The 27061-nt window shown below is 48.4% G+C and overlaps 1 protein-coding gene across 1 annotated transcript in view; it reads right to left on the reverse strand.

Moving 5' to 3' along the window:
• Positions 1–27061, reverse strand: part of ENPP2 (ectonucleotide pyrophosphatase/phosphodiesterase 2) — a 639793-nt gene that overhangs the window by 175769 nt on the left and 436963 nt on the right. The window contains 1 exon segment of the mRNA XM_029591948.1: positions 4487–4537. Within this exon segment, the coding sequence (XP_029447808.1) occupies positions 4487–4537 (51 nt within the window).

Here is a 27061-nt window from a genome sequence, read left to right on the forward strand (position 1 = left end):
ATTGTTAGCACCCACTGATCTGAGGTGATCTGCAACCAAGGTTGTAGAAAATGGTACAGTCGACCTCCTACAGGGATGTCTGGAAGAGGGGTTTGGCATGTGTTCCCTACAGGGGAGTCAAAGGCCAGCCGCAGGCCCAGGAGGAGGGGCTACAGTAGGCCTTTGTTTCCTAGGCTGACGCGGCTGAGGCCTAGTAGAGGATCGAGCTGGACGAGGCCTGGCCGATGGAGGGTAGTAACGGCGTGGCCGAAAGAACGACTTCTTAGAGTCCTTCTTAAGAGGTTGTTTGGAGGAAACCTCAGACGGAACAGAAGAAAGTTGTTTTAACGTCTCGTGGTGATCTTTTAATTCAGCTACAATTTGCTGAATTTGTTCTCCAAACAAATTGTCCCCTAAGCAGGGTAAATCCGCTAAACGATCCTGGACCTCTGGGCGAAGGTTGGATGACTTTAACCAAGCCCAACGTCTGGCCGAAATGGCAGTAGCTGAAACCTTTGTGGAGGCATCGAAGATGTCATAAGCCGTTCTGATCTCGTGCTTCCCTGCTTCAAACCCTTTGTTAAGAAGGGCCTGAAGCTGTGGCTGGTATTGGTCAGGTAATGTGTCAGCAAAATCTTGCATCTGTTTAAGGATGGCTCTGTTATATTGCGTCATGTAGAGTTGATATGAGGCTATGCGAGAAATCAGCATAGCTCCATGGTACACTTTCCGTCCCACACTGTCCAGGAATTTATTGTCCTTGACCGGCGGAGTGGAGGAGTGTGGCTTTAGACGCTTGGCCTTTCTTTGTGCGGACTCAACCACAACAGAGCGATGATCCAGTTGAGGCTTTTGAAAGCCTGGTGCTGACTGGACTAGGTATGTGGAGTCAGCCTTCTTGTTAACTGGTGATACAGATGAAGGAGATTCCCAGTTTTTCTTTAAGAGATCGAGAAACACCTGGTGAATGGGGATGGAAGCGATGATTTTTGGAGCGTCCAAAAATTGAAGTAGTTCCATCATCTGGTGTCTGTCATCGGTCTCAGATTGCAGCTGAAAAGGTACAATTTCGGACATCTCCTTTACAAAATTAATAAAGGAGAGATCCTCTGGAGGAGATCTTTTTCTACTCTCTGTAGGAGAAGGCGGTGATGGTAAATCTGTGTCAGAAGATGTATCATCACCCCAGGTATCATAGGGATCACTTGGGGGTTGAAGCCCCGATGGACCTGGTTGAGGATCCGAAGGCATCGAAGGAAACCTTGGAGGAACCGGTGGTACAATCGGTACTGGGAACGGCATCGAGGGTTTCGGTGCTGCCGATGGAGTCGGTGCCGGTCTTGGAACCGATGGAGCCAAAGGATAAATCGGTGGAGATATACGAGAAGGCACCGATGGGACCACCCCGGAAGGGGGAATCAGGAACGGTGTTTCTCCCGCCGATGAAAATCCAGTCGGAGACGATGGCGCTGTCGGTGCTACTGGAATCATCGATGGAAGGGCATGTACAAGTGCCTCCATACGTTGTAGTAGCGGTGCCAGCGCTTCCACCAAAGGTTCGGTGGTCGGTTCCTTCCTCGGTGGCGGAGTCGGTGCCGGGGTCGATGCCGGTGGTGGTGCCGGAATCGGTGCCGGAGACGGTGCCAATGGAGGTTGGAATCTTTGCATCGCTTTCTCGATGGCCTCCTGGACCAGCCGGTCCAGTTCAGCCCGGAGACCAGGGGTAACAATACCCGGCTCGACGGGAGAGGGAGGCTGAGGCAGAGCCGGAGGGACCACCGTAACCGGTGGGATCACGGCTCCCACACCCCGAGAGGGTGAGGGTTTCCTCGATGCCTGCGAACGAGACGTGGACGGTGCCAAGTCTGATCGAGGCCTCTTAGTCGGTGGTTCGGCCTGTTCAGAGGTCGATGACTGTGGATCCTCGACAGGCCGAGACTTGTGCCGTCGATGGCGATGCTTGTCCTTCCGGTCTCCTCGCCCATCCAGGGAGGGGACAGGAGTCGACGGCCGAGAAGTCATCGATGGTGGACGGTCACCGGAGGGTTGACGATGGTGGTGCAATTTCGACGGTGCCGGTTCCGATGACGTCGATGCTATCGATGGCGTTGGGGTGGGTGCATGGAAGAGGAGCCCCATCTTCTCCATCCTGGCCTTGCGACCCTTAGGTGTCATTAGGGCACATTTGGTGCAAGTCAGGACATCATGCTCACTACCCAAACACAAAACACAAACCCTATGGGGGTCTGTGATTGACATAGTCCGGGTACAATCCGGACATCGACGGAACCCCGTCGCCATGGCTTAAGGCCAAATTTAGTCGCGGGCTCGGTAAGTGCCAACAGGCCTCGAGGGCCAAATTCGACGGTAGTCGAGGGAAAAAGGCAAAAAACTTACCGGTTTCCGCGAAGGTGACAAAAATTTGTCGAAGGGAGACCCCTGAGGGGCAAATTTTCTTCGGAAAGAAAAGTACCGAATTCCTGTCAGGAACGTGGTAAGGGAGCTCCTTTCACCGCGTGGCAACTGCTGCGCAGAAAAAAGAAGACTGAAGGGAGACCCCTGCTGGCTGCAGGGTCAGTGCCTTGCTGGGCATGCCCAGTAGGGGCCAGTCAAAGTTCTGTTTAAACTTTGACAGAAGTTTTCCGTGGTGGGCTCCATCCTCGATGTCACCCATTTGTGAGGACAACCATCCTGCTTGTCCTGTGAGAAAGTTATTTACTCTTTCGGATGATAGAAGGACTAGGGGGCACGCCATGAACTTAGCTTGTGGCACATTTTTTTTTTTTGTATATAATCTATTTTTATTGTCCCAACTAGCTTGTGGCACATTTAAAACCAATCAGAGAAAGTTCTTTTTCACTCAACGCACAATTAAGCTCTGGAATTTGTTGTCAGAGGATGTGGTTTTTGCAGTTAGTGTAGCTGGGTTTAAAAAAGGATTGGATAAGTTCTTGTACAAGTCCATTACCTGCTATTAATTAAGATGACTTAAAAAATAGTCACTGCTATTATTAGCAACAATAACATGGGATAGACTTAGTTTTGGGGTACTTGCCAGGTTCTTATGGCCTGGATTGGCCATTGTTGGAAACAGGATGCTGGGCTTGATAGACCCTTGGTCTGACCCAGTATGGCATGTTCTTATGTTCTTATCTTAGGCAGATAATGACGAGAGAGTGAGAAAGAGAGCGAGCGAGAGACACTCTGGGGAGGCACACATATTAGTCAACTTTTCATTCCAATGTAAGAGGGAGCATTCTGAACTCGGGGTGAGGTTTTGGTGGTATGCTATGTTTTGGGGGGCAGTTTTACATGCACAGTCAGAGGTACGAACAGCACAGTTACCAAAAGTGAAGATTTTATGTGATTTTCAGTGATGAAAGGTATAAAAAGATGAGATTTGTACAATGTACTCTTACCTAGCTTTATACACTCTCTACCTAGCTGCTATCAAGCTAGGTCGAGAGTACAATGTACATATCTCATCTTTATGTACCTTTGTGAAATAAAATGGTGCCTGGCTCAAACTTTTTTACTTTGAGTATGAAAAGAAAAAAAAAAGAACATCAATCATACAGATGCCAGGCAGGAAAGGCTGGTTTAAAAAAAAAAAAAAAAGTTTCACCTTGGTTGGTCGTACTCCCTGGTTTGTTCCTGCCCTCTCCCTTACCACCCCAGTTCAGTGTGATATCACTGGCTGTTAAGCAGTAAGCATTGGGCTAAGTGAGCGCTAGTTGGTAGCTGCCTTAAGAAGAAACAAACTCTTGCATAGACTTTAATGGGAAATGAAAATGAATGCAAAGATTTTCATTGATTTATGGGGCACTGGCTATTTATATCTTACTCCCAAAATCCAAAATGAATATGCCAATTTGATTTGGCTTTCTTATTACTTTTCAATAAAGTAATATCTCTAGAAATTATAGTTAGTTTAATAAAAAGGCCTGTTCTATTTGCCTGTTGACCTTAATTCCTGCATGTTAGTCACCTTAAAAAACTTACCACTCCCTCTTTTAGCTAAAAGCACCATTACTGTAAATTCCTCCAAGATCATGTCATTTGTAGTTCTTCTTTCCTCCCAACTAGACTGTAAACTTTGGTGCTTGGATGATCTCACTAATTATTGTATCACTTTATTAACTTGTCTAAGTTTCCCTTATATACCTCTGAATTATGGAGGTAATTTCAAAGGAATTACACATGTAAAACTAGCATATTTTGTAGTAATTTTCAAAAGCTTATTTACATGTACAAAACTGTTTGACAATTCAGCCCTATGGAATGAATTTTCAAAGTAGTTAAGTGCATAAAAAATAGTAATTTCAAAATCCAGTTTTACACATGTAAATCCTTTTGAAAATTACATACTCTATGTCTGCTTTATATAAAATAATTATGATTCTGATTTGAGACAAACAGTAATGTCTTTAGTAGGTAATACAAAAGTCTGGTATATTTTTAAATATCTTTAAGAAAAACAAGATAATCGCATAGAGTTACAACTCACCTGAATCTCTAGTAGCCAGGTCTGCAACAGTACCAACAGACATTTCGATTTCTGCATTGGAGGAGACAAAAATACTTAGGGAAAACATTAGCATTCATTTCTAAACAAACAATACTGTTTCCTACCACATCTACTATAATTAGGATTGGTATTGGCACACTTACCATCTCTAATAGTGTCTTCTGATGTTCAAGTTTCCTCCATGCTTCCTTATAAACTCTGAACAGCAAAAATGGCAAGTAAAGCATACTCGCACACAGTAAAAGGCAACAATACAGAAGGCCTTCAGCCTTTCCTGCCTAGTGCTTATTTCAGCATCGTTACTTGGATCTATTTCACTATTATTATGCCATGTTTCATTTTCTTCAATGAACATTTTCTCTTTCATGAATTACTTAACTGAATAAGCCAACTCTCAGATATATCATCATCTTCCACATCTTCATCAAGGTCCTTAGACCATACCATAGTCAAAGTAGACAAACTTTATAGTTCGTAATTGAGTGTAGAGTAGGAGCATGACGTGATATGAAGCAGATAATAGATAACACTGCACAATTGAAATACACCAAGAAATCTTTTGCTTGAAATTGAAAGGTTTCCTGACAATGTTGAAAACAAAACATTTTGTTAGCCGGATAATCGATAAAACCTATAAACCTTGAATGGCCAGCTTGAAATAAAGACGTAACTAACGTATTCATGTCTCCAGCTGAGAACCAAGGGTTTCCACAAATGGGCAACCACGGCGTAAGTTGCCATAGTAAAGATAAAATCTTCCTTACTGAACACCAACTAAATTGCATGTATTTTATTAAAAGATTAGTGGCCAGAAAATGGGGTAAGTCTCCACCCCTGCATGTAACAAAAAATGCAAATCATAAGGGTAGGGAAAACAAGTCTCCAGATCAACATCTGCAACATCCTCCAATGTACGTAAAGAACAAGCAAGATTATAAAAGCGTACAATCAGGAATCCCCACTCCCCTTCTAATTTGGGTGTCATTAGCTTCACTAATGAAACTCTAGCTTTACGTCCCTTCCAAATAAATTTAGTATAAATACATGAAAGAGCTTGAACATCCTTTTGACTTAGTATTAATGGCAACATTTGTAAAGGATATAATAATTTAGGAAGGAGAGACATTTTAAGCAAAGCAATTCTTCCCATTCACAATGGGGTCATTGGCTTGAGATCATTCATCAGGATTTCGATGCAAAAAAACTCCCAAATATTAAAGTTATTCTGTTTCCCATTTTAGCAGCGTGGGACCCCAGTCTGCACTAAGATGACCTAAAATAGCCAAGGCCTCCAATTTTTCTAAATTCAATTTGAGGCCAGAGAACAACTCATATGCCTTGAAAAGTTGCAAAACTTTTGGGAGAAACTGCTTTGCTTTGGGTATAAAAAGAAGAATATCATCTGCAAAAAGGAAAGATGCTGGAAGAGGGAACCCCTTGTAAACCATGTGTTGTTGCAGAATTTTGTTTAACAGCTCAACCAAAGATTCCAAGGTTAAGATTAATAATAAAGGAGATAGGGGACATCCCCATCTGGTATATCTGGATAAAAGTAAACTCTCTCAAAAGAGTGCCATTTACATGTATTTTCGCCATTGGATTACTGTAGAGCACCGCAATTGGCTGATACATGAACCGGAAAATCCCATGATGCCTAAAACATGTTGGAGAAAATCCCAGGAAACTGTCAAAGGCTTTTTCGGCACCAAAGTCTACAAGGACAGGATCTGGGAAGAAACTTCATCTACACAGGTCTAAGAGGAGAAGAATTCATCGAATGTTTATACTCAGGGCCGGTGCAAGGGTATTGGGCACTCTAGGCGACCCTTGCGCTGCCGCCCCCCACGGCACTGTGTTGCGCCCCCCCCCCCCCCCACCCCCCACCTGTTTCGGCACAGACTGTATGCTTCTCAGGGCGCCGAGCCATAGGGGGCGCCGAAGAGCAGTCACGTGGTACCGCAAGCGGAGCCTATCCCGCTCGCGGCAAAGAGAAATAGAAACAGTCGGCGCCGAAACAGGTGAGGGGGGGTGTGACTGAGAAGCACACAGTCTCTATTTCTGTTTTCCGCGAGCGGGATAGGCCCCACTTGCGGCACCACGTGGCTGCTCTTCGGCATCCCCTATGGCTCGGTGCCCTAGGCGACTGCCGACGTTTGCCTAATGGATGCGCCGACCCTTGCAAATCAAAAGTGGCAGAACATCCGCCAACCTATTAGCCAAAAGCTTTGCATATATTTTTATGTCAGTATTCAACAAAGAGATGGGACAAAATGAAGATGCTAAATGAGGATCCCGACCCAATTTGGGAAGTACAATATGTGCCATTTTTGGAGTAGTAGGCATGGTTCCTCTTATTACCATCTCATTAAATAAAAGCTTAAGACTCTCAAGCACCTGCAAGGACAATGCCCTATAAAAAAAAATGTTGGCAACCCATCTGGGCCTGGAGCTTTAAAATTTGGAAGGTTCCAGATCACAGCAGCAATTTCAGACTCCTGGATAGGGGCATTAAGTTTTTCTAATTGCAATGCAGTCAGAGAAGGGAGAGTAGTTTGGGACATAAATTCGCCCTCACCACTCTGTTCCCCTCCTCAGCCTTGTGGAGAGTTTTGTAAAAGTCACTAATACTTTGAGTCATAGCAATCAGGGACCCTGTTGCGAACGTAATCCCGATACAAATACAGATTTACAGTCGCCCCGCATTAAATTTGCTAGCATTTTACCTGAACGATTACCATATAAAAATAGTTTGTATTTTAAAGAGAGCAAAGAAGACATTGCCTTCATGTAAATTGTCATTGAGTCATTTCCGAGTAGCAAGAAAGCAGAGTTTCTTACCTGTAACAGGTGTTCTCCTAGGACAGCAGGATGTTAGTACTCACATATGGGTGACATCATCAGATGGAGCCCTGTCACGGAACACTTTTGGCAAAGATTCTAGAACTTTGACTGGCACACTGAGCATGCCACTAACCCTGCAGCCACCAGGGGTCCCCCTTCAGTCTAGTTTGTAGCAAAAGTAGGAGCGAAAAATAAAATAATAAAACGTAACCAAACCCAACTCCAAGGGGTGGTGGGCGGGTTTCGTGAGGACTAACATCCTGGGAGAACACCTGTTACAGGGTAAGCAACTCTGCTTTCTCCCAGGACAAGCAGGATGATAGTCCTCACATATGGGTGAATAGCAAGCCACAGGCCGAGTCATACTTATGAGGCCAAGCAGCACACAATATGTGCAACAGGCACAACAACTGGGGTGAGGCAAGCCTGAAATTCACAGCGAGTCGAGGTAGGCGAGTTGGGTTTCTACACTGGGAACAAATTTCTTAGGACAGTCTGGCCAAAGACTGAATCCTGTCAGCCAGCCTTGTCCAGGCAGAAGTGAGCTGCGAAAGTGTGGAGAGAGTTCCATGTCACAGGCCTGCAGATGTCAGCAATCGGTACTGAATGGTAGTGTGCTACTGACATCGCCATTGCTCTGACTGAGTGTGCTTTCACTCGTCCCTGTAGTGGAAGGCCTGCTTGCTGGTAACAGAATGCAATGCAGTCTGCCAACCAGTTTGACAGTGTTTGCTTGCCCACTGCATTCCCAAGATTGTTCTTATCAAAGATACAAAGAGTTGGGTGGACTTCCTGTGGGCTATAGTGCGGTCTAAGTAAAACGCAAGAGCATGCTTACAGTCCAAGGTGTGCAGAGCTTCACCTGAGTGAGCGTGAGGTCTTGGAAAGAAAGTGGGCAAGACCATGGACTGATTTAGATGGAAATTAGTTACCACTTTAGGAAGGAATTTAGGGTGAGGAACCTTGTGTAGGGTGAGTAGGTCACAAGGGCCTGTAACTCACTTACCCTGCGAGCAGATGTAATGGCTACTAGGAAAAGAACTTTCCATGTAAGATATCTGAGTTCGCAGGAGTGAAAGAGCTCAAAACGAGTGTGCATGAGCCGTGCAAGTACCACATTGAGGTCCCATGCCGCGACCGGTGGCTGTAGAGGAGGCTTACATTGTAATAAGCCTCTCATGAAGCGATTCACCAGGGGTTGAGCTGTTATCGGGGCATCCCCTATTCCTTGATGGTAAGCAGAGATGGCACTAAGGTGCACTCGGATAGATGATGTCTAGAGACCAGATTCCAAGAGGTGCCAGACATAATCTAACAGACTCAATGTGGGGCAAGAAAAGGGATCCAAGCCCTTCTGTGTGCACCACAAGGTACATCTCTTCCATGTAGAGCGGTAGGAGTTTCGCGTGGAAGACTTCCGTGAAGCTACTAGGACTTGAGATACGTCATTTGAAAGGTTGAGTGGTTGTAGCAGCCTTTCAACATCCAGGCTGTCAGAGAGAGGGCCTGGAGGTTCGGGTGGCATAACTTGCCGGGATTCTGTGTTATGAGGTTGGGCGACATGCCCAGGCGAATGGGGTCCTGGACAGAAAGGTCGAGAAGTATGGGAAACCAAATTTGGCGGGGACTATGAGAATCATTAAGCCCCGGTCCTGTTGTAGCTTCACAAGAGTCTTGCTTATTAGCGGAAATGGAGGATACGCATAAAAAGGCCTTTGTTCTAGGGACTGGCGAAGGCATCCCTGGCTGGTGCTTGCTGGTCCCTGTGCAGAGAGCAGAAGCGTCCCACTTTGTGCTTCTGACTGGACGCAAAGAGGTCGATGGTCAGATGACCCCACCAGTGGAAGTTTCTGCTCGCAACCGAGGGATCCAAAGACCATTCGTGGGGCTGGAAACGTCAGCTGAGGCGGTCTGCTAGTGCATTCTGAGTGCCCGCTAGATGTGGCTCACAGAAGAATGGAATGCAACAGGGCCCAGGCCCAAATCTGTGCCACCTCCTGGCAGAGCAGATAAGAGCCCATGCCCCCCTGTTTGTTCAGATACCACATTGCAACTTGGTTGTCTGTTTGAATCAGGACTACCTTGTTGGAGAGGCAGTCGTGAAATGCATAAAGGGCTTACTGCATCGCTCAAAGCTCCAGAAAGTTGATTTGATGGGTCGCTTCGGTTGTTGTCCAAGTCCCTTGAGTTTGAAGGCCTTGGACATGGACTTCCCAACCTAGTTTGGAGGCATCCGTAGTTAAGGTCACCTGAGGAGCCTATTGCTGGAAAGGAAGACCCACTTGTAAGTTGGCTTTATGTGTCCACCAGGCAAGGGATAGATGAAGCTGGCTGGTTATGTGTACCAGGGACGACAGCAGTTGAATAGCTTGTCGCCACTGGGATTTTAGAGTCCATTGGGTCACTATCATGGCCAGGTGTGCCACAGGGGTGACATGGACTGTTGATGCCATGTGGTCGAGCAACCTGAGAAGCTGGCCAGCTGAGGCTCTTTTCCGACGGCGGATAAAGCTGGCAAGGTTGGACAGCGTAATCGCAGGGTCGTTGGGTAAAAATGCTCTGGACAGTATCGTGTCTAGGTCTGCTCCTATAAAGGAGAGAAGATGAGACAGTGTCAACCGGGATTTGGGGTAATTGATTAGAAATCCCAATGAGTTTAGAAGCCTTATGGTGAGACCGAGAGAGTCGAGGGCTCCTTGTTTTGTCTGTTTTTTTTATGAGCCAGTCATCCAGGTATGGAAAAATATATACACCTCTGCTGTATAACTGCACAGCCATGACTGCCAGGCACTTCGTAAAGACTCAAGGCGCCGAGGCTAGGTCGAATGTTAGGACCTTGTATTGATAGTGACTGTGACCACCACAAATTGCAGATATTTGTGATCAGGAGAAGAGATCGCAATATGGGTGTATGCGTCTTGAAGGTCCAGAGAGCAGAGCCAATCCCCTTGTTGAAGTAGAGGAAGCATGGTGCCCAGGGATACCATTCTGAACTGTTCCTTGTAAAGAAATGTATTCAAGGCACAGAGGTCCAGAATAGACCGGAGGCCGCCGGTCTTTTTCGGAATTAGGAAATATCTGGAGTAGAACCCTTTTCCCTGCTGATTCGGTGGAACCGGTTCCACGGCTCTAACTGACAGAAGGGTTGAGAACTCTGACTTGAGTTTTCCTGTGTGGTTGTCCCAACTCCAGGATGGATTGGGTGGGAAGTCCAAGGGTATTTTTGAAAAATTTAGACAGTAACCGTGGATTACGATGGACAATACCCACTGGTCCATGGTGATTGGATGCCAATTTGTTGCAAAGTTGCACAGGCGGCCCCCCCATTGGAATATGGCTGCTGCTCTCTGGAAAAGACTCAAAATCCAGACGTAGGGCCAGCCTGTGGAGCTGGTTGTGGTCTAGATGTTCTCGCTTGGCACGCATGTCCCCTCTAAGGTGCCCGAGCCTGTCATGCACGGGATGCAGGAGGGTAGTATCTGCGTGGCCTGTAGAATTGTTTCTTGGGTTCTCTATGCGTGACCCTACGGGCTACGAAGGGAACATCTGGGGAGACAGTTGATAACTGGCGCAGGGTTTCATGATGGTCCTTTAACTGAGCCGCTGTCTCCTGGATCTTATCCCCAAACAGGTTATCTCCGGTACAGGGTATATCTGCCAGTTTGGCCTGCCCTTCTGGGTGTAGATCTGAGGCCTTAAGCCAGGCCCAGCGTCTAGCATTGATGCCCACTGCTGAGACTCTGGATGCTGTTTCAAAAGAATCGTAGGCAGCTCTGACTTCATGTTTGCCTGCTTCCATTCCTTTTTATAGGATGGAGGACAAAGTTTCCTGTTGTTATTGAGGCAATGTCTCCGCAAATTCCAGAGATTTTTAGTATTTTGGGTCATTTATAATTGATATGCTGCAATTCGCGATATCAACATGGACCCTTGGAAATCTCTTCGTCCCAATGCATCTAATGCTTTCTGTTCCTTACCGGGAGGAGCAGAGGAATGTGGACACGAACATTTAGCCTTTTTCTGAGCTGATTCCACGACTACAGAGTGGTGGGGCAGCTGACATTTTTGAAAACCTGGGGCTTTTTGAACCAGGTAGGTAGCATCTGTCTTTCTACTGACTGGGGGTACTGTACCTGGATGTTCCCACAGGCGATGCATGAGGTCCAAAAGAACTTCATGCACCGGTATTGCCATTATTTCTTTTGGAGCATCTACAAATTGTAAGACCTCTATCATCTTCTGGCAAGCATCTTCTTTTGTAACCAGTGAAAATGGTATAGTCTCAGACATCTCTTTGACAAAATTGGCAAAGGAGAGTTCTTCTGGAGGACATCTTCACCTTTCCTCTGGCAGTGAAGGCTCTGAGAGCAAGTCCGCAGACGTCCGTGATGAATCATCTGAGGATGCATCGTCCCATGGATTATAGGGACTTTCACCTTCTCCCGGTGGAGCTCCCGATGGAAGAAGCATGCCTAAGCCGAGAGGGAGGGAAGGCATCGATGGATGCAGCACTTTCATCGATGGAATCTGTGCTGGCATCGAGGGCATCAGGGCAGATGAGGTGAGTTTAGGTACCGGTAGTCCAGATGGCCCTAGCATGGGCTCAGACATCGACAGTTCCCGTGGAGGAATGTGGCCGGGAATCGATCCTTCCTCCTCAGAGGAACCCAGTACTGGAATCGGGACCTGCGGAGGCCTCTATGGACGACTCGATGCCAGCGTGTCTGGTGTCAGAGGAGTCGATAAGGCTCCAATGAGCATACCGAGGCACTCGAGGAGTGGTGCAAACATCAAGGGAGCTGGTTCCGGGGCTGGCACCGGCGGCGATTGGAAGCCTCATAAGGCTTTCAGCACTGCCTCTTGGACCATGCGGTCCAATTCCTCCCAGGAAGCTGGCATGGGTGGCATGGCAAATCAGGGTAGGAGGCAAGCTAGGCATCACCGGAGCTTCCACAGAGGCCCGTGGAGGCTCGGTGCCCAGCACCGGTATCGGTGAGGAACACCTAGGGGTCCCTGACCCAGAGGAGGATGGGGGCTCCTCTTCCTGGGTCCTCTTCCACACGATAGAAGTCGATGCTACCATGGTTTTGGTGCCGGCACCGGTCGGGGACACCCGTCTGTGCCAGTGACTATGTTTCCTTTCGTGCTCGGTCCGGTCTTTCCCCAGCACAGAGGATGATGACGCCGATGTCTTCGGTGATGATTGGTCACCTTGTCCACGATTCTTCTGGGGAATCGTCTCAGAGGTCGATGGACCCTCCACAGACTGTGACGCATGAATTTGCATTGATGGAGCAGTGTGTTTTGAAGCAAACTGCTCCATTTTATCCAGATGAGCGCGACGGCCTTTGGAGGTCATTTGTGCGCAACTAGGGCATCGACTAACGTCATGCGAGGGGCCTAAGCACAAAACACAGACTTCATGCAGGTCCGTTATGGACATGGTCCTCAGATACTCATATAGAAACATAGAAACATAGAAATGACGGCAGAAGAAGACCAACCGGTCCATCCAGTCTGCCCAGCAAGCTTCACACATTTGTTCTCATACTTAACTGTTTCTCTTGGCTCTTAGTAACCTTATGTTCTAATTCCCTTTTCACCCCCACCATTAATGTAGAGAGCAGTGCTGGAGCTGCTTCCAAGTGAAATATTAAGTTTGATTAGTTGGGTAAGCGGCAGCATAGCTCTCTGCCATGAAGCAGAGGGCAATGCTGGAAATGTGTGAAGTGTCAGTTTTTCTTTTCCCCTGTCATTGAAGCAAGGAGTCATGCCGGACATGCACCGAAAGTGAAGAATGCCTTGAAAGTCACATTAACTATCATCAAATATTGAAAAGCCTAATAATTGGTAATACCTATAAGCCCATGAACCCATCCCTGTTTTTTTTTCTTTTTTTCTTTTCTTTTTTTAATTGGGAGATGGATGCCCTTCATCCTTCTACTCTGTGAAGGTGGACACCTACCACCGGCCACTGGCATCCCGCTCCGTTAATGCCTCTGTGGCTACTGCCGCTCCATGCAGTGTTTTACTACCTGCTCTTTATATGCGTCCTCTAGAACTGATGGATCCCATCCCTGGGTTTTTTTATTATTTATTTAATTGGGAGATGACAGCCCTCCATCCTTCCGCTCCGTGAAGGTGGACACCTACCACTGGCCACTGGCATCCCGCTCCGTGAATGCCTCTGTGGCTACTGCCGCTCTGTGCAGTATTTTACTACCTGCTCTTTATATGGACACCTACCACTGGCCACTGGCATCCCGCTCCGTGAATGCCTCTGTGGCTACTGCCGCTCCGTGCAGTATTTTACTACCTGCTCTTTATATGTGTCCTCTAGACCTGATGGATCCCATCCCTGTTTTGTTTTTTGTTTTTGTTTTTTATTTAATTGGGAGATGACAGCCCTACATCCTTCCGCTCCATGAAGGTGGACACCTACCACTGGCCACTGGCATCCCGCTCCGTGAATGCCTCTGTGGCTACTGCCGCTCCGTGCAGTATTTTACTACCTGCTCTTTATATGCGTCCTCTGGACCTGATGGATCCACAATATTTATCCCATGCCCCTTTGAAGTGCTTCACAGTTTTGGACTTCACCACTTCCTCCGGAAGGGCATTCCAGGCATCCACCACTCTCTCCGTGAAGAAATTCTTCCTGACATTGGTTCTTAGTCTTCCTCCTTGGAGCCTCAGCTCGTGACCTCTGGTTCTGCTGATTTTTTTCTGTTGGAAAAAAATACTCGAGGCATTTACTAAACCCAGTTGCCATGTTAAATATTGGTAGGCGAACGATCAGTGACCGTCGGGCACTGGAGCGGTAAGCGGCCGGGAACCGACCGCACGTACCGGAAAAAACATTTACCAAGCATCGGAGGGAACGGAGTGCAATGGGGGACCCCGGTGAGGGATTTTTAAGAAGATAACTCCAAATATTTCCGTGAGGAAAGTTGTGAGAAATTTCTCACAGAGCTCCTAAACCACGAGGCAACTGCTGCATGGAAAAAAAGAGACCGAAGGAGGACCCCTGGTGGCTGCAGGGATAGTGGCATGCTCAGTGCGCCAGTCAAAGTTCTAGAAACTTTGACAAAAGTGTTCCGTGATAGGGCTCCATCTGATGATGTCACCCATGTGTGAGGACTACCATCCTGCTTGTCCTGGGAGAAATTGCATATTAGTATCCTCCGAGAGTTTTATATTTAGATCTTGTTTCAACTTGTCCAATTGCTGCATGAGATCTAGAATATCCCTATCCATGAATATCCCTATCCATTAACTGATTACGTTGCCCCTAAGGACTACTTTTGCAGTCTCCCAGAAAAGAACTGGTTTCTCCTTACGAAGAAAGTTATGGCACTCAAATTCTTGCCATCGAGAGTTCAAGTACTGTTCAAAATCTTTAACTTGAGAAAGCCAATGAGGCATTCTCCAATTAGAATAATCACCCCCTCCTTTGGTCCCCTGAGAATACAGGATACTGGGCAATGGTCCGAAATTGCCATGGATTCAATTTTCACTTCCACCAACTGTGAAAATAATGACTCAGAAATTAAAACAATCCAATCTGGACCTAGAGTCACTGGCTCTAGCATAATGTGTAAAGTCATGTTCACCAGGGTGCAGTATCCTCCAGGAAGCAATAAGCTGAATGAGATTACAAATAAAGGGAATACCTTTAGAACTGCTGGATGGACGCTGAACCCAAGCGGAGTGTCTGTCAAGTTGGGGGATCAGCCACGCAGTTAAAATCTCCCCCCAAGATTATGGGAACCTTATCTAGGGTCATAATATGCTTGGCAATGTCAGAAAAAAATGCATGATCATATATGATGGGACCATATAGAGAACCCATTATCATAGGTTTCCCAAAAAGCAAACCCTGTATAACATATTGGCCCCATGGATCAATAATTGAGGTGTGCAATTGAAACAAGATAGATTTATGAATCAAAATAGCCACACAGAGACTATGAGAGGAACCTGAAGCAGCAAAAACTAGAGATGTGAATCGGAACCTGATCGGTTCCGGTTCCGATTCAAAATCTTAAAATTTTTATCGTCCGGCTTGATTTTTTTTTTTGTTATCGGCTGCGCCTGATCTGATAACAAAAAAACCCTCCCCCACCCTCCCGAACCCCCAAAAACCGTTTTAAAATTACCTGGTGGTTCAGTGGGGGCAAGGGGAGCGATCTCCCGCTCTCGGGCCATCGGCTGCTTTAATAAAAATGACGCTGATGGCCCTTTGCCCTTACCATGTGACAGGGAATCCGTGCCATTGGCCGGCCCCTGTCACATGGTAGGAGCACTGGATGGCCGGCGCCATCTTTAAAAATTACCTGGTGGTCCAGTGGGGGCACGGGGAGCAATCTCCCACTCTCGGGCCATCGGCTGCCACTAATAAAAATGGCGCCAATGGTCCTTTGCCCTTACCATGTGACAGGGAATCCGTGCCATTGGCCGGCCCCTGTCACATGGTAGGAGCACAAGATGGCACCGGCCATCCAGTGCTCCTACCATGTGACAGGACCCCCACTGGACCACCAGGTACCTGTAAAAATGTTTTGGGGGGGAGGGGGGTCGGGAGGGTGGAGGAAGCTAAGGGGTTACTTTTAAAGGGTCGGGGTGGCTTTAGGGGTTATTTTTGTGTGCCGTTTTTCCCGCCCTCCCCCAAAACAATAAAGGAACCCCCACAATCAATATCGTGGGGTTTTCCTATCGTTTTGGGGGAGCCCCCGATTTCTGACTATTTTGAAAATATCGACGATATTTTCAATCGTCCGAAGCCCAATTCACATCCCTAATTAGTAATAATGTACAGAACAGGTTTAACAATAGCATATATCACTGAAGTTCACATGTGAGCCCCAAAACCTCGGGAGCTCACTGGACCCAAACAAATCGTCTAAGAGATACTCTTAAATAAAAACCAAAAGCATCGTGTATCTTTACCCATCTTGATTTGAGACTGTATTGGAAAAAAAAAATGTCCTTGAGCAAATATGCCCAAGTTCGCTGCAGAACCAGACACTAAGAGGAAAAATAATATAAATTAAAAAAACAAGTCATAAGTCGCCCCCTGATGTCTCCGTCATAGTAGAAAGGTCAGTCTAGTACTTTGAGCAAACTGAAAACATTCTCGTCCTCCCCCTTTTTCAGACGAAACAGAACTTGCAAACTGTCGCCCACAAGAGGCTATCAAGTCTCGGTGTCAGGCGATGCTGGCAGCAGTATGGCTTGCAAATAGGCCTTTGCCTCTTGCACAGATTCTAACCACTTTATTCCTTGATCTGTCCAAATTTTAAGTTTGGCCAGGTAGAGCAGAGCGAACCAAGCTTGCCGTTTCACAAGCTCCAAAATATCTGCCCATATTCTCTGCATAGAGTAGAGAACTTCGCCGAAAAATCTCGAATTATTAATATATGCTCCCATCATATTTAAGGTCCTAACATATTCGATATTTCTGAAGACTGCGGATTTTGTGGGCAAAATTCAAAATCTTTGCCAACACGATTCGTGGTTTTGCTCTATCTGCTGATACAGAGCCTACGCGATGCACTCTTTCAAACCGGATCCGGTCTTGAGTATCAGTTAAGCCCAACTCCAACGGAAGCCATTGTTTTAAACTTTCATGTAGTTTACCATCTGAGTTATTGTCAGGAAATCCCACAAATCATAAGTTAGAGCATCGGGACAGATTCTCTAGGTCATCTATTTTATCCGCTTGGACTCCTACCAATTTTTCGAGTTTGCCAATCTTAGCAGTCAATGCCAACGTGTAGTCCTCATTTAAGCCCACTCGCCCCTCCAGGTTCTCCAAACGGGTGTTAACAGACATGGAGCTTTTAATGTCCAGAATTTGCACAGACAAATCATCAAATTTAGAAGAAAGAGCAGCTATAACCGCTGCTATTAATTCAATCACAGCAGTTTCGCTTAGCCCTACCACATTAGAAAAAAAGCACTCGCAGCAGCTATTTTTCTTTCCACAGTAGCCGGCTTCTCCTTTTCTTTCTTGAACAAATGGGTGGTCATGCCCCCCTCAGTAAACAGCTCGAACTGGTTGAAATGTTTCAAGATCACCTCCGATAATATTTTAGAAGTAAAATGTATAACCTGCGATTCCGATGGTAGGGGATTTAGAGGAAAGGCACCCAAAGTAGCAGGAATCGTGTCTTCCTCTGCTCACCGTATCACGTGACCCCCAAAGATATACATTTTTTCATTTTTTTAAAATCCCCATTGAGGTGATGACAAAATCAGAACCAGATAAGTACTTATGATGTTTCAAATTTTGAGACACCAAAGTCATTTAAGGGTCTGAGAAAACCACCAGCAGCTGACGGCATTTCCTGATTTTGATGCCTCTATGATCATAGGCTATTTCTTAAAAAATTAAAGAGTATGTGATGACATGGAATTTTGTCTAGTCACATGCTAGTTTTGAGGGAAATTGATGAGGTTAATATAAGGAAATATATTAGGTTTTTTTTTTTGTTTTTTGTTTTTTAAGGAGGAGTAAGGGTTGTCATGTGTATTTATACAGAACTGCATAGAAATAAGTAATTGTTATATGCAATTTTAGTGAAGTCTTGTACGTTTTACAACATTTTCTTTTTTTTTGACATAAACTTAAAGGAGTTGAGCCAAGATATGCCACACATCATTGACTGCTAAATTTATAAACCCAAACAATATAACATGAAAAAATTATGAATTCAAAAAAAGACCTGTTATATGGATGTCAATAATCTGAGTGTACCTTCATACGATGCTGTAAAAAAATACGGCTATCGTGACTGTGAAGCCTATGTGTAGGCTTTAAAAATCATTAGGTACCCCAGTGTTGGAATGCAAACTTTTGTAGTGCTCACTGTCCACTGTGCAATTGTTGCTAAAATGATCACGTGGATACTGTTGCAATATTCACTTATCTCAAAATTGTAGTCGGTCTTGCCTCAGCCGACATCCTGATGTTTCGGAGGCTGGCTCCTTCTTCAAGGGCTGGATATGCGCAAGAGAGACCGGTATTCCAGTGAAACATTAGATGTTGTGACAGTGAATTTGATTACTGTGCCAGCAATGTTCAACTTGTTAAGTTTGTTTAGCGGTCTGTGAAGCTCCGTGAAAAACAAGCGGCTGCTCCCACGACTCTGCTGCAGCACAGAGCGGGGGCCGCTACGGCTTCACAGACCGCTAAACAAACTTAACAAGTTGAACATTGCTGGCACAGTAATCAAATTCACTGTCACAACATCTAATGTTTCACTGGAATACCGGTCTCTCTTGCGCATATCCAGCCCTTGAAGAAGGAGCCAGCCTCCGAAACATCAGGATGTCGGCTGAGGCAAGACCGACTACAATTTTGAGATAAGTGAATATTGCAACAGTATCCACGTGATCATTTTAGCAACAATTGCACAGTGGACAGTGAGCACTACAAAAGTTTGCATTCCAACACTGGGGTACCTAATGATTTTTAAAGCCTACACATAGGCTTCACAGTCACGATAGCCGTATTTTTTTACAGCATCGTATGAAGGTACACTCAGATTATTGACATCCATATAACAGGTCTTTTTTTGAATACACATCATTGACTGACATTTCTTATATTATAATATTAGTCTAGCTAAGAAAAAGAGGCCAGCCCTGCTACAATATGTTTATTAGCTAAGCGCTGAGAAGACCCATAAAGCTTCTGAACCTTATTATTAGAACATAGAATATGAATGTATGTTAGTTGGTCCTAATTATTTGTGATTCAATTCAATGGTTATTATTTATGTCCACAATAACAAATGAATGAGTTAAATTATACTAGATTAGCCTTTACTTAAAGAAATGAATTGTATGTTTGGCAGTTAATGAAGGTAATTATAAATATACAAACACAAATTAGGTAAGCTCCTTTATTTCTATCTCTGTATGTTTCTCGTGTAATAAATACACTGCCATTTTCCTGTACATACACTGTCTTAGCAAAAATATACAAATGAGTAAATTACTGCAGTTGACAACTGGTACAAAAACTAAGAGGTCAATCCATATTTGGCACCATATTCAGTGCTGGCTGGCCATGAGATAGCAGGATAACTGTCTTGCTAAAAATGTATCTGGCTAGCTTTGGGGCAGGGTGGGAGCATTACAGGTCTGAGCTGATAAACACTGATTTTACATACTGTCCAGTTAAGCTAGCTGGATAACTCTAAGGCTGCCAAAGTCTGATCCCAAAATTAGCTAAATAAACGTGTCTGGCTAACTTTGACACTGATGGGTGTATTCAGCAGTGCACCTGCGCCACTGAATATCCCAACAAAGTTAGCTAGCTAAGTTTATCCAGAAAGGTTTGCTAGTCAGCCAGCATCTGAATATGGACCTCTAAGAACTTAACACCATAGGATAGACCAACGGTCCATAAAATCCAGTATATAAGAAAATTATTCCTTACCTGCTAATTTTCGTTCCTGTAGTACATAGGATCAGTCCAGACCGTGGGTTATGTCCCCCGTCCAGCAGATGGAGTCAGAGCAAACTTCCGAGGGTGCTGACATATAAGCAGGTGCACCCTCTAGGGATCCTCAGTATCGAGAATATCAAAGCCCAGAGAAAACAACACTAGACAGAAAAGTAGGATGGATCAAGCACCAATCAAATTGTAACCACAGAACATCTAACCAATGCAACTTGCAAGGAGAACTGTGAAGAACAACAACAAAACCTCAGAATGTAGGAGTTGGAGGGACAGGAGATAGAACGTACACGAGCAGGCGTCTGACCATTACTTAAGAAACCCGGGTGGGCGTCTGGACTGATCCTATGTACTACAGGAACGAAAATTAGCAGGTAAGGAATAATTTTCTTTTCCCTGTACGTACTAGGATCAGTCCAGACCGTGGGATGTACCAAAGCTTCCCTAAACCGGGTGGGTCCCTGAAGACCCTGCTCGAAGAACCCTGTCCCCAAAGGAACCCGAATCACCTACCGGTAGTTGCAACCGGTAATGCTTCGAGAAGGTATGCAGCGACTTCCATGTCGCCGCGCGACAGATTTCCTGAATGGGAACATGTTGAGACTCTGCCCGGGACGTGGCCAGGGCACGCAACGAATGAGCCCGGACTACCTCCGGGGGCGCCTTCCCTGCGCCGATGTAGGCTGAGGAAACCGCTTCCTTGAGCCAACGTGCGATAGTCGTCTTAGACGCCTGCTGGCCTTTCTTATTACCGGACCAAAGCACAAAGAGATGGTCGGAAGCCCGGAACTCATTGGTCACTTCCAAGTAGTGCAGCAGAGAGCGCTTCACGTCGAGACGCCGGAGGGCCTGAGGCGCATCCGACGGGAAGGCCGGCAATTCCACCCACTGGTTCAAATGGAAGGACGACACCACTTTAGGTAGGAATGAAGGCACCGTACGTATAGAAACTCCCGAATCCATGAAGCGGAGAAACGGTTCCCTGGCACGAGAGCGCCTGAAGCTCGGAGATGCGTCTCGCCGAGGCAATGGCGACCAGGAACACCGTCTTAAGTGTGACGTCTTTGAGGGAGGCCTGCCGTAGTGGTTCGTAGGGAGCCTGTCCAAGGAGACGGAGAACCAGGTTGAGATTCCAGGAGGGATAGGGATGACGCACCGGCGGCCGCAGGTGCTTGACTCCCTTGAGGAAGCGCGAGACGTCCGGATGAGACGAAAAGTCTGGATGTCCCGTGGTACGAGCCAGGGAGGCTAGAGCCGAGACTTGCACACGCAGGGAGTTGTAGGAGAGACCCTTCTCCAGGCCCTCCTGGAGGAAGGCCAGGACCTGACGGAGCGAAGGCGCCGTCGCGGAGGCCCCATGTCCAGCACACCAGACCTCAAATACCTTCCAGACCCGTACATAGGCGACTGAAGTGGATGTCTTACGTGCCTTGAGAAGAGTGTCTACCACGGCTACTGCGTATCCCTTGCGCAGGAGACTCTGCCTTTCAAAAGCCAGGCCGCGAGACAAAAGTGTTCCGCCTGGTCCGAAAATACCGGACCCTGATGGAGTAGCCGCGGAAGGTGTGACAATCGCAGAGGTCCGTCCACCACCCGGTTGAGTAGGTCCGCAAACCACGGGCGCCGCGGCCATTCTGGCGCCACCAGAATGACCTGCCCTGGATGATCTTCTATCCTTCGCACCACCTTGCCCACCAGAGGCCACGGCGGGAAGACGTACAGCCGAACATGAGGTGGCCAGGGTAGCACCAGGGCGTCCACTCCTTCCGCCCCGTGATCTCTCCTCCGACTGTAGAACCGCGGAGCCTTTGCGTTGCCCGATGTTGCCATGAGGTCCATGGCAGGAGTTCCCCAGCGCCGCGTGATGAGCGACATTGCCTCGTCGGAGAGAACCCATTCCCCCGGGTCCAAAGTCTGCCGACTCAGGTAGTCCGCCTGAATATTGTCCACGCCTGCGATGTGGGAGGCCGCCAGGCGGTCGAGGAACCGCTCTGCCCAGGCCATGAGGCGGGCCGCTTCGAGGGCCACCCCCGGGCTCTTGGTGCCTCCCTGTCGGTTGATGTAGGCTACCGTGGTCGCATTGTCCGAGAGAATCCGGACCGCACGCTGCCGGATGAGGGGCAGAAATTGGATGAGCGCCAATCGGACTGCTCTGGTCTCCAGGCGGTTGATCGACCAGGACGCCTGTTCCTGTGTCCACTGCCCCTGAGCTGAGCTTCTGAGACACACGGCCCCCCAGCCGGTCAAACTGGCATCGGTTGTGACCACAATCCATTCCGGCGACTCCAGGGGACAGCCCTGCGCCAGGTTCCTGGGGTCTAGCCACCAACGAAGGCTGAGTCTGGCCGCCGGCGGAAGAGGTAGTATCGCCTGATAGTCCTGCGAGACCGGTTTCCACCGCGAGAGTAGCGCCATCTGTAGGGGCCTCAGGTGTGCAAAGGCCCAAGGTACCAGGTTGATTGCGAAGGCCATCGAACCCAGGATCTGCAGGTAATCCCTCGCTATTGGGACCTGGAGAGCGGCAAAATGGAGGATTTGCTCCCTCAGCGACTGGGCCTTGTCCGGCCGCAAGAAGACTTTGCCTTGAGCTGTGTCGAAGCGTGCTCCGAGAAAGTCCAGCTGCCGAGACGGAAGGAGACTGCTCTTGCCGAAGTTGACTACCCAGCCGAGAGACTGCAGAAATTCGACCACCCGGTCGACCGCCTGTTGCCCCTGCGAGAGGGACTTCGCTCGGATGAGCCAATCGTCCAGGTAAGGATGTACTAGAATGCCCTCCCGTCGGAGCGCAGCCGCCACCACCACCATGATCTTGGTGAACGTCCTGGGTGCCGTTGCCAACCCGAAGGGGAGGGCCTGGAACTGGAAGTGCTGTCCCAGTATCTTGAAGCGGAGGAGCCTGTGATGGTCCGGACATATCGGAATGTGTAAGTAGGCTTCCGTCAGATCCAGGGAAGCTAGGAACTCCCCCGGATGAACAGCCGCTATGACCGAGCGGAGGGTTTCCATGTGAAACCGGGGTATCCAGAGGACCTTGTTGATTTCCTTGAGATCTAAAATGGGACGGAAGGATCCATCCTTCTTGGGCACCACGAAGTAGATGGAATAATGACCCGAGCCCACCTCTCCGGAGGGGACGGGTGAGATGGCCCCCAGAGCTAGGAGCCGGTCCAGCGTGCTTTGTACTCCCAGGCGTTTGTGACTTGACCCGCAGGGCGAGAAGACGAATCTGTCTTTGGGGCGATGCCGCAAATCCAACGCGTAACCGTGCCTTAGAATATCCAGGACCCATTGATCCGTGGTGATGTTGGCCCACTCCTCGTAAAACCAGGCTAGTCGTCCACCGATCTTCGGGAGGGGGGAGTGGGCCGGCCTGGCATCATTGGTTGGACTTGCCGGAAGCTCCCTGCGCCGAGGAATCCCTTGGTGGTCTGCGGCCACGAAAGGACCGGGTCCAAGACTGAGACCTGTTCGAGGGGTTTCTCGGACCCTGGGGCTTGGAGCTCCGAAATCGCCGTTGAGAGCGGGACCGATTCCTGGAGAAGGAATTGGACGGACGATATGACCTCTGGTGGTCCTCGGGCAACCTATGTACGGAGTTTTCCCCCAGGGATTTAATGATCTGGTCAAGATCCTCGCCGAAAAGGAACCTACCCTTAAAGGGTAGAGAACCTAGGCTGGACTTGGACGAGGCGTCCGCCGCCCAATTCCGAAGCCACAGCAGTCGCCTGGCGGAAACAGCCGAAACCATGGTCTTCGCCAGGACCCGCAGCAAGTCGTGGAGAGCATCGGCCCCGTAGGCAATGACGGCTTCCAGCCTGTCTGCTTGCGCCGCTTCCTCAGGTGGCAATTGCTGTGAAGTAAGGAGCTGCTGCACCCACCGGAGCCCCGCACGCTGGGTGAGTGAACCACAAATAGCTGCGGGGACCCCCAGCGCAGAGACCTCGAAGATCTTCTTGAGGCAGACTTCCAACTTCCTGTCTTGGACATCGCGGAGGGCCGTTCCCCCTGTAACGGGAATCGTGGTCCTCTTGGTGACGGCAGAGACTGCCGAGTCGACCTTGGGTACTTTAAGCAGGTCCAAGAAGTCTCCGGGGAGAGGGTAGAGCTTGTCCATGGCTCTGCCCACTCTGAGCGACGCCTCCGGCGTGTCCCATTCCCGTACCAAAAGGTGTAGGAAAGACTCATGAATCGGGAACGTTCGCGCCCGGGGACGTAGGCCCGCCAGGACAGGGTCCCCTTTGGAGCTTGCTGAGGCTACGGAGGGAGCCGGAGGCCCAGGCGGTTCGACGGGCGGGTCGAGATCCAATTCCTGGAGGACGTGCGGGATGAGGTCAGACAGCTCCTCCTTTCGGAAGATCCGGAGCACCCGTGGGTCGTCACACTCCAGGTGCGCTGCCAGGACCGAATCCTCATCAGCTGTCGAAGCCGGGTCACTCCCAGGGTCCTGCGGTGGGATCGCTCCGCTGGGTGGAAGAGCCAGGAGCGTCTTCTGGCCGCCCCCCGAGGGCGCTGGATTGGCCCCCCCCCACCCCCACCAGCCGGGGCATCTTCGCGGGCGTGGGGTCCGCTTGGCCACCGCCGGGCGACCCCCCCGCCGGCTGCAGGCTCTGGCGGTACGCCTGGTGCATTAGAAGAACAAAATCCGCCGTAAACCCCCCTGCTGGTGGGGGGACGGCGAGGGCAAGGTCCGTGGAGGGGCCCGAAGCGATGGGGGGGGAGGATGGGGCTCGAATCGGCCTCAAGCGCGGCGAAAACCCATGCTGTGACTCCTCAGCTTCCGAGTCAGCAGCGCTCTCTAGCTCCAAGATGGCCGCCGCTCCCGCCAAAGGAGGGGGCGGGGCCCTTCCCCTCAAGCCGCGGCGCTCCGAGCCTGACGGCGAAAAAGGCGGGGAAGTCGGCCCGGACTCCCCCCCGGGGAGAGCGACGCCGGAGGAGACATCCCGCGATCCGCCCTGCCCCGGGTCGGCGCCGGGAGCCCCCTGAAATCGCTGCATGGCGTCCGGTCGGGAGGGAGAACCCCTTCAGCGACCGCCCCTGGGGCCGGATCCGGGGAAACCGCGCCGCGGGAGGAGCGGGCTCGTCCGCCCAGGCTCAACTCCGCGAACCCTCCCCTCAGGAGCAGCAGGGGAATGGGACTTCCCTGCTGCCGCGGCCCCGGGGAATGAAACGTCGCAGGGCCGAGGGGGAGGGGTTCGAATCGCGGCGCTCCGAACAGGGGAGAGACTGGCTCCACCAGCGTGCCCCTGAGCCGTCCGACGGCGAAGCTGTGAAGAAAAAAGTAACAGCAACACAAAAACTTACCGCCGGAGAGAGGAGGAAACAACAGAAGAACAGAAGGCAGACAAATGAGAAAGTAGTCCCGCTGGCAAGCTAACCAGGGCTGCGAGATCCGGGCAGGGGCTCAGAGAGACTCCCTGAGAAGAGAAATTTTTTTTTTTTTTTTTTTTTTAACTCTATTTAATAATTTAGAACCCAGGCCTGCTTGATCCTGTCCTGAAAAGAAAAGATAGAAATAGTGGGGCAGAAGCCACCAACTGGGGAAGCAAAGGTTCCCCCACTCGCATCTGCTGGAGTCAGAGAGATACTGAGGATCCCTAGAGGGTGCACCTGCTTATATGTCAGCACCCTCGGAAGTTTGCTCTGACTCCATCTGCTGGACGGGGGACATAACCCACGGTCTGGACTGATCCTAGTACGTACAGGGAATGTGTTCTGTCAGTGGGCAATCAAAAATGCTTGAAAATACACAGAAAAATCCCAATGCAGAGATCCATTCCCTATTGTTAATGCCCAGAAGTAAGAGGTGACAAACAGCAGTCTACGTGGCTAATACTGTAATTTTTAAAGAACCTGACCATAAGTTTGCTTTGAAAATGATCGGGTAATTAGTCTGGTACAAACCTAGATTAACCCACGTAACCCTCTTTTTCATAAATTATGTGGGTTATCTTAAGTACACACTTTTAAGGTAAAAAAGTACCGTATTTTCCGGTGTATAAGACGACTGGGCGTATAAGACGACCCCCCCTTTTTTATACATATTTTTAAGAAAAAAAATAATTTTACACTCAAACAGGAGCAACCCTATCTATGAAAAGGCAACACTACAAATACTGTATATCAGGCCCTAAAAACCAATATACCTCTTATTAGGAAAACAGAACTAGCAAGCAGCTATAGATCCCCACACATAAATAATTGTAAAACTATACTAATAAGCAGAATAAATGTTTCAAAACAGCTATGAACAGAATAACATCCAACAATTAAAAACTCATAAAAACTATTAAACATTCTCCAAACACCAATAAAATATTTCAAAAAAGCAGATACATCACATCATATTAAATAATTAAAATGGCAGTCAATCAAGAAAAATAAACTTAAAAAGCCACCTTTCCTTACCCCCTCCAGCAGCTCTCCTATTCCTCTTCCTTTTCCTTAGGGCCCATGTCTCTCACACACACACCATACCAGTCATGCCCCCATGACCAGTTTCTGTCTCTCACGCACCAATCATTTCCCAAACAGTCTTTGACACACACACCAGACACCTTCCTGAACAGTTTCTCTCATGCCATACACACACACAGGCTTCCCACTCCCGTGTTCTGCTTACCGTACATATACGGGCTTCTCACTCTCATAATCACTTTCTCTGTCTCACACACACACACCAGTCTCTCTCTCATTTTCATGCTCACTCTCCACGTGCACAGGCTTCTCATTCCCTGAATCACATTCTTTCTCTCACATTCACACACAGCAGTCTCTTTCTCTCACACACACCGTCACCTTATCAACCAGTCTCTCTCTCATGCACGCGCACACACACACACACAGCCAGTCCTCCCGCTCCCATGCTCTCTCTCACATAATCAGGCTTCTTACTCCCATGCTTTATCACATACCCAGATTTCTCACTTCCATGCTTTTTCTCTCTCTCACACTCACATACACATCAGTCATCTCTCTGAGCAGTCACTTTCATTGTCTCTCACACACATGAGCTCGCTGACCAGTTTCTCTCAATCACACACATGCTCTCAATCAAATGCATTCTCTCACTTACACACAGGCTGGCTGCTTTTCTCTCTCTCACTTACACACAGGCTGGCTGCTTCTCTCTCTCTCTCACTTACACACAGGCTGGCTGCTTCTCTCTCTCTCACTTACACACAGGCTGGCTGCTTCTCTCTCTCTCTCTCTCACTTACACACAGGCTGGCTGCTTCTCTCTCTCTC

Source organism: Rhinatrema bivittatum, chromosome 2 (assembly GCF_901001135.1).
Source record: "Rhinatrema bivittatum chromosome 2, aRhiBiv1.1, whole genome shotgun sequence".
Classification (NCBI taxonomy): Eukaryota; Metazoa; Chordata; class Amphibia; order Gymnophiona; family Rhinatrematidae; genus Rhinatrema; species Rhinatrema bivittatum.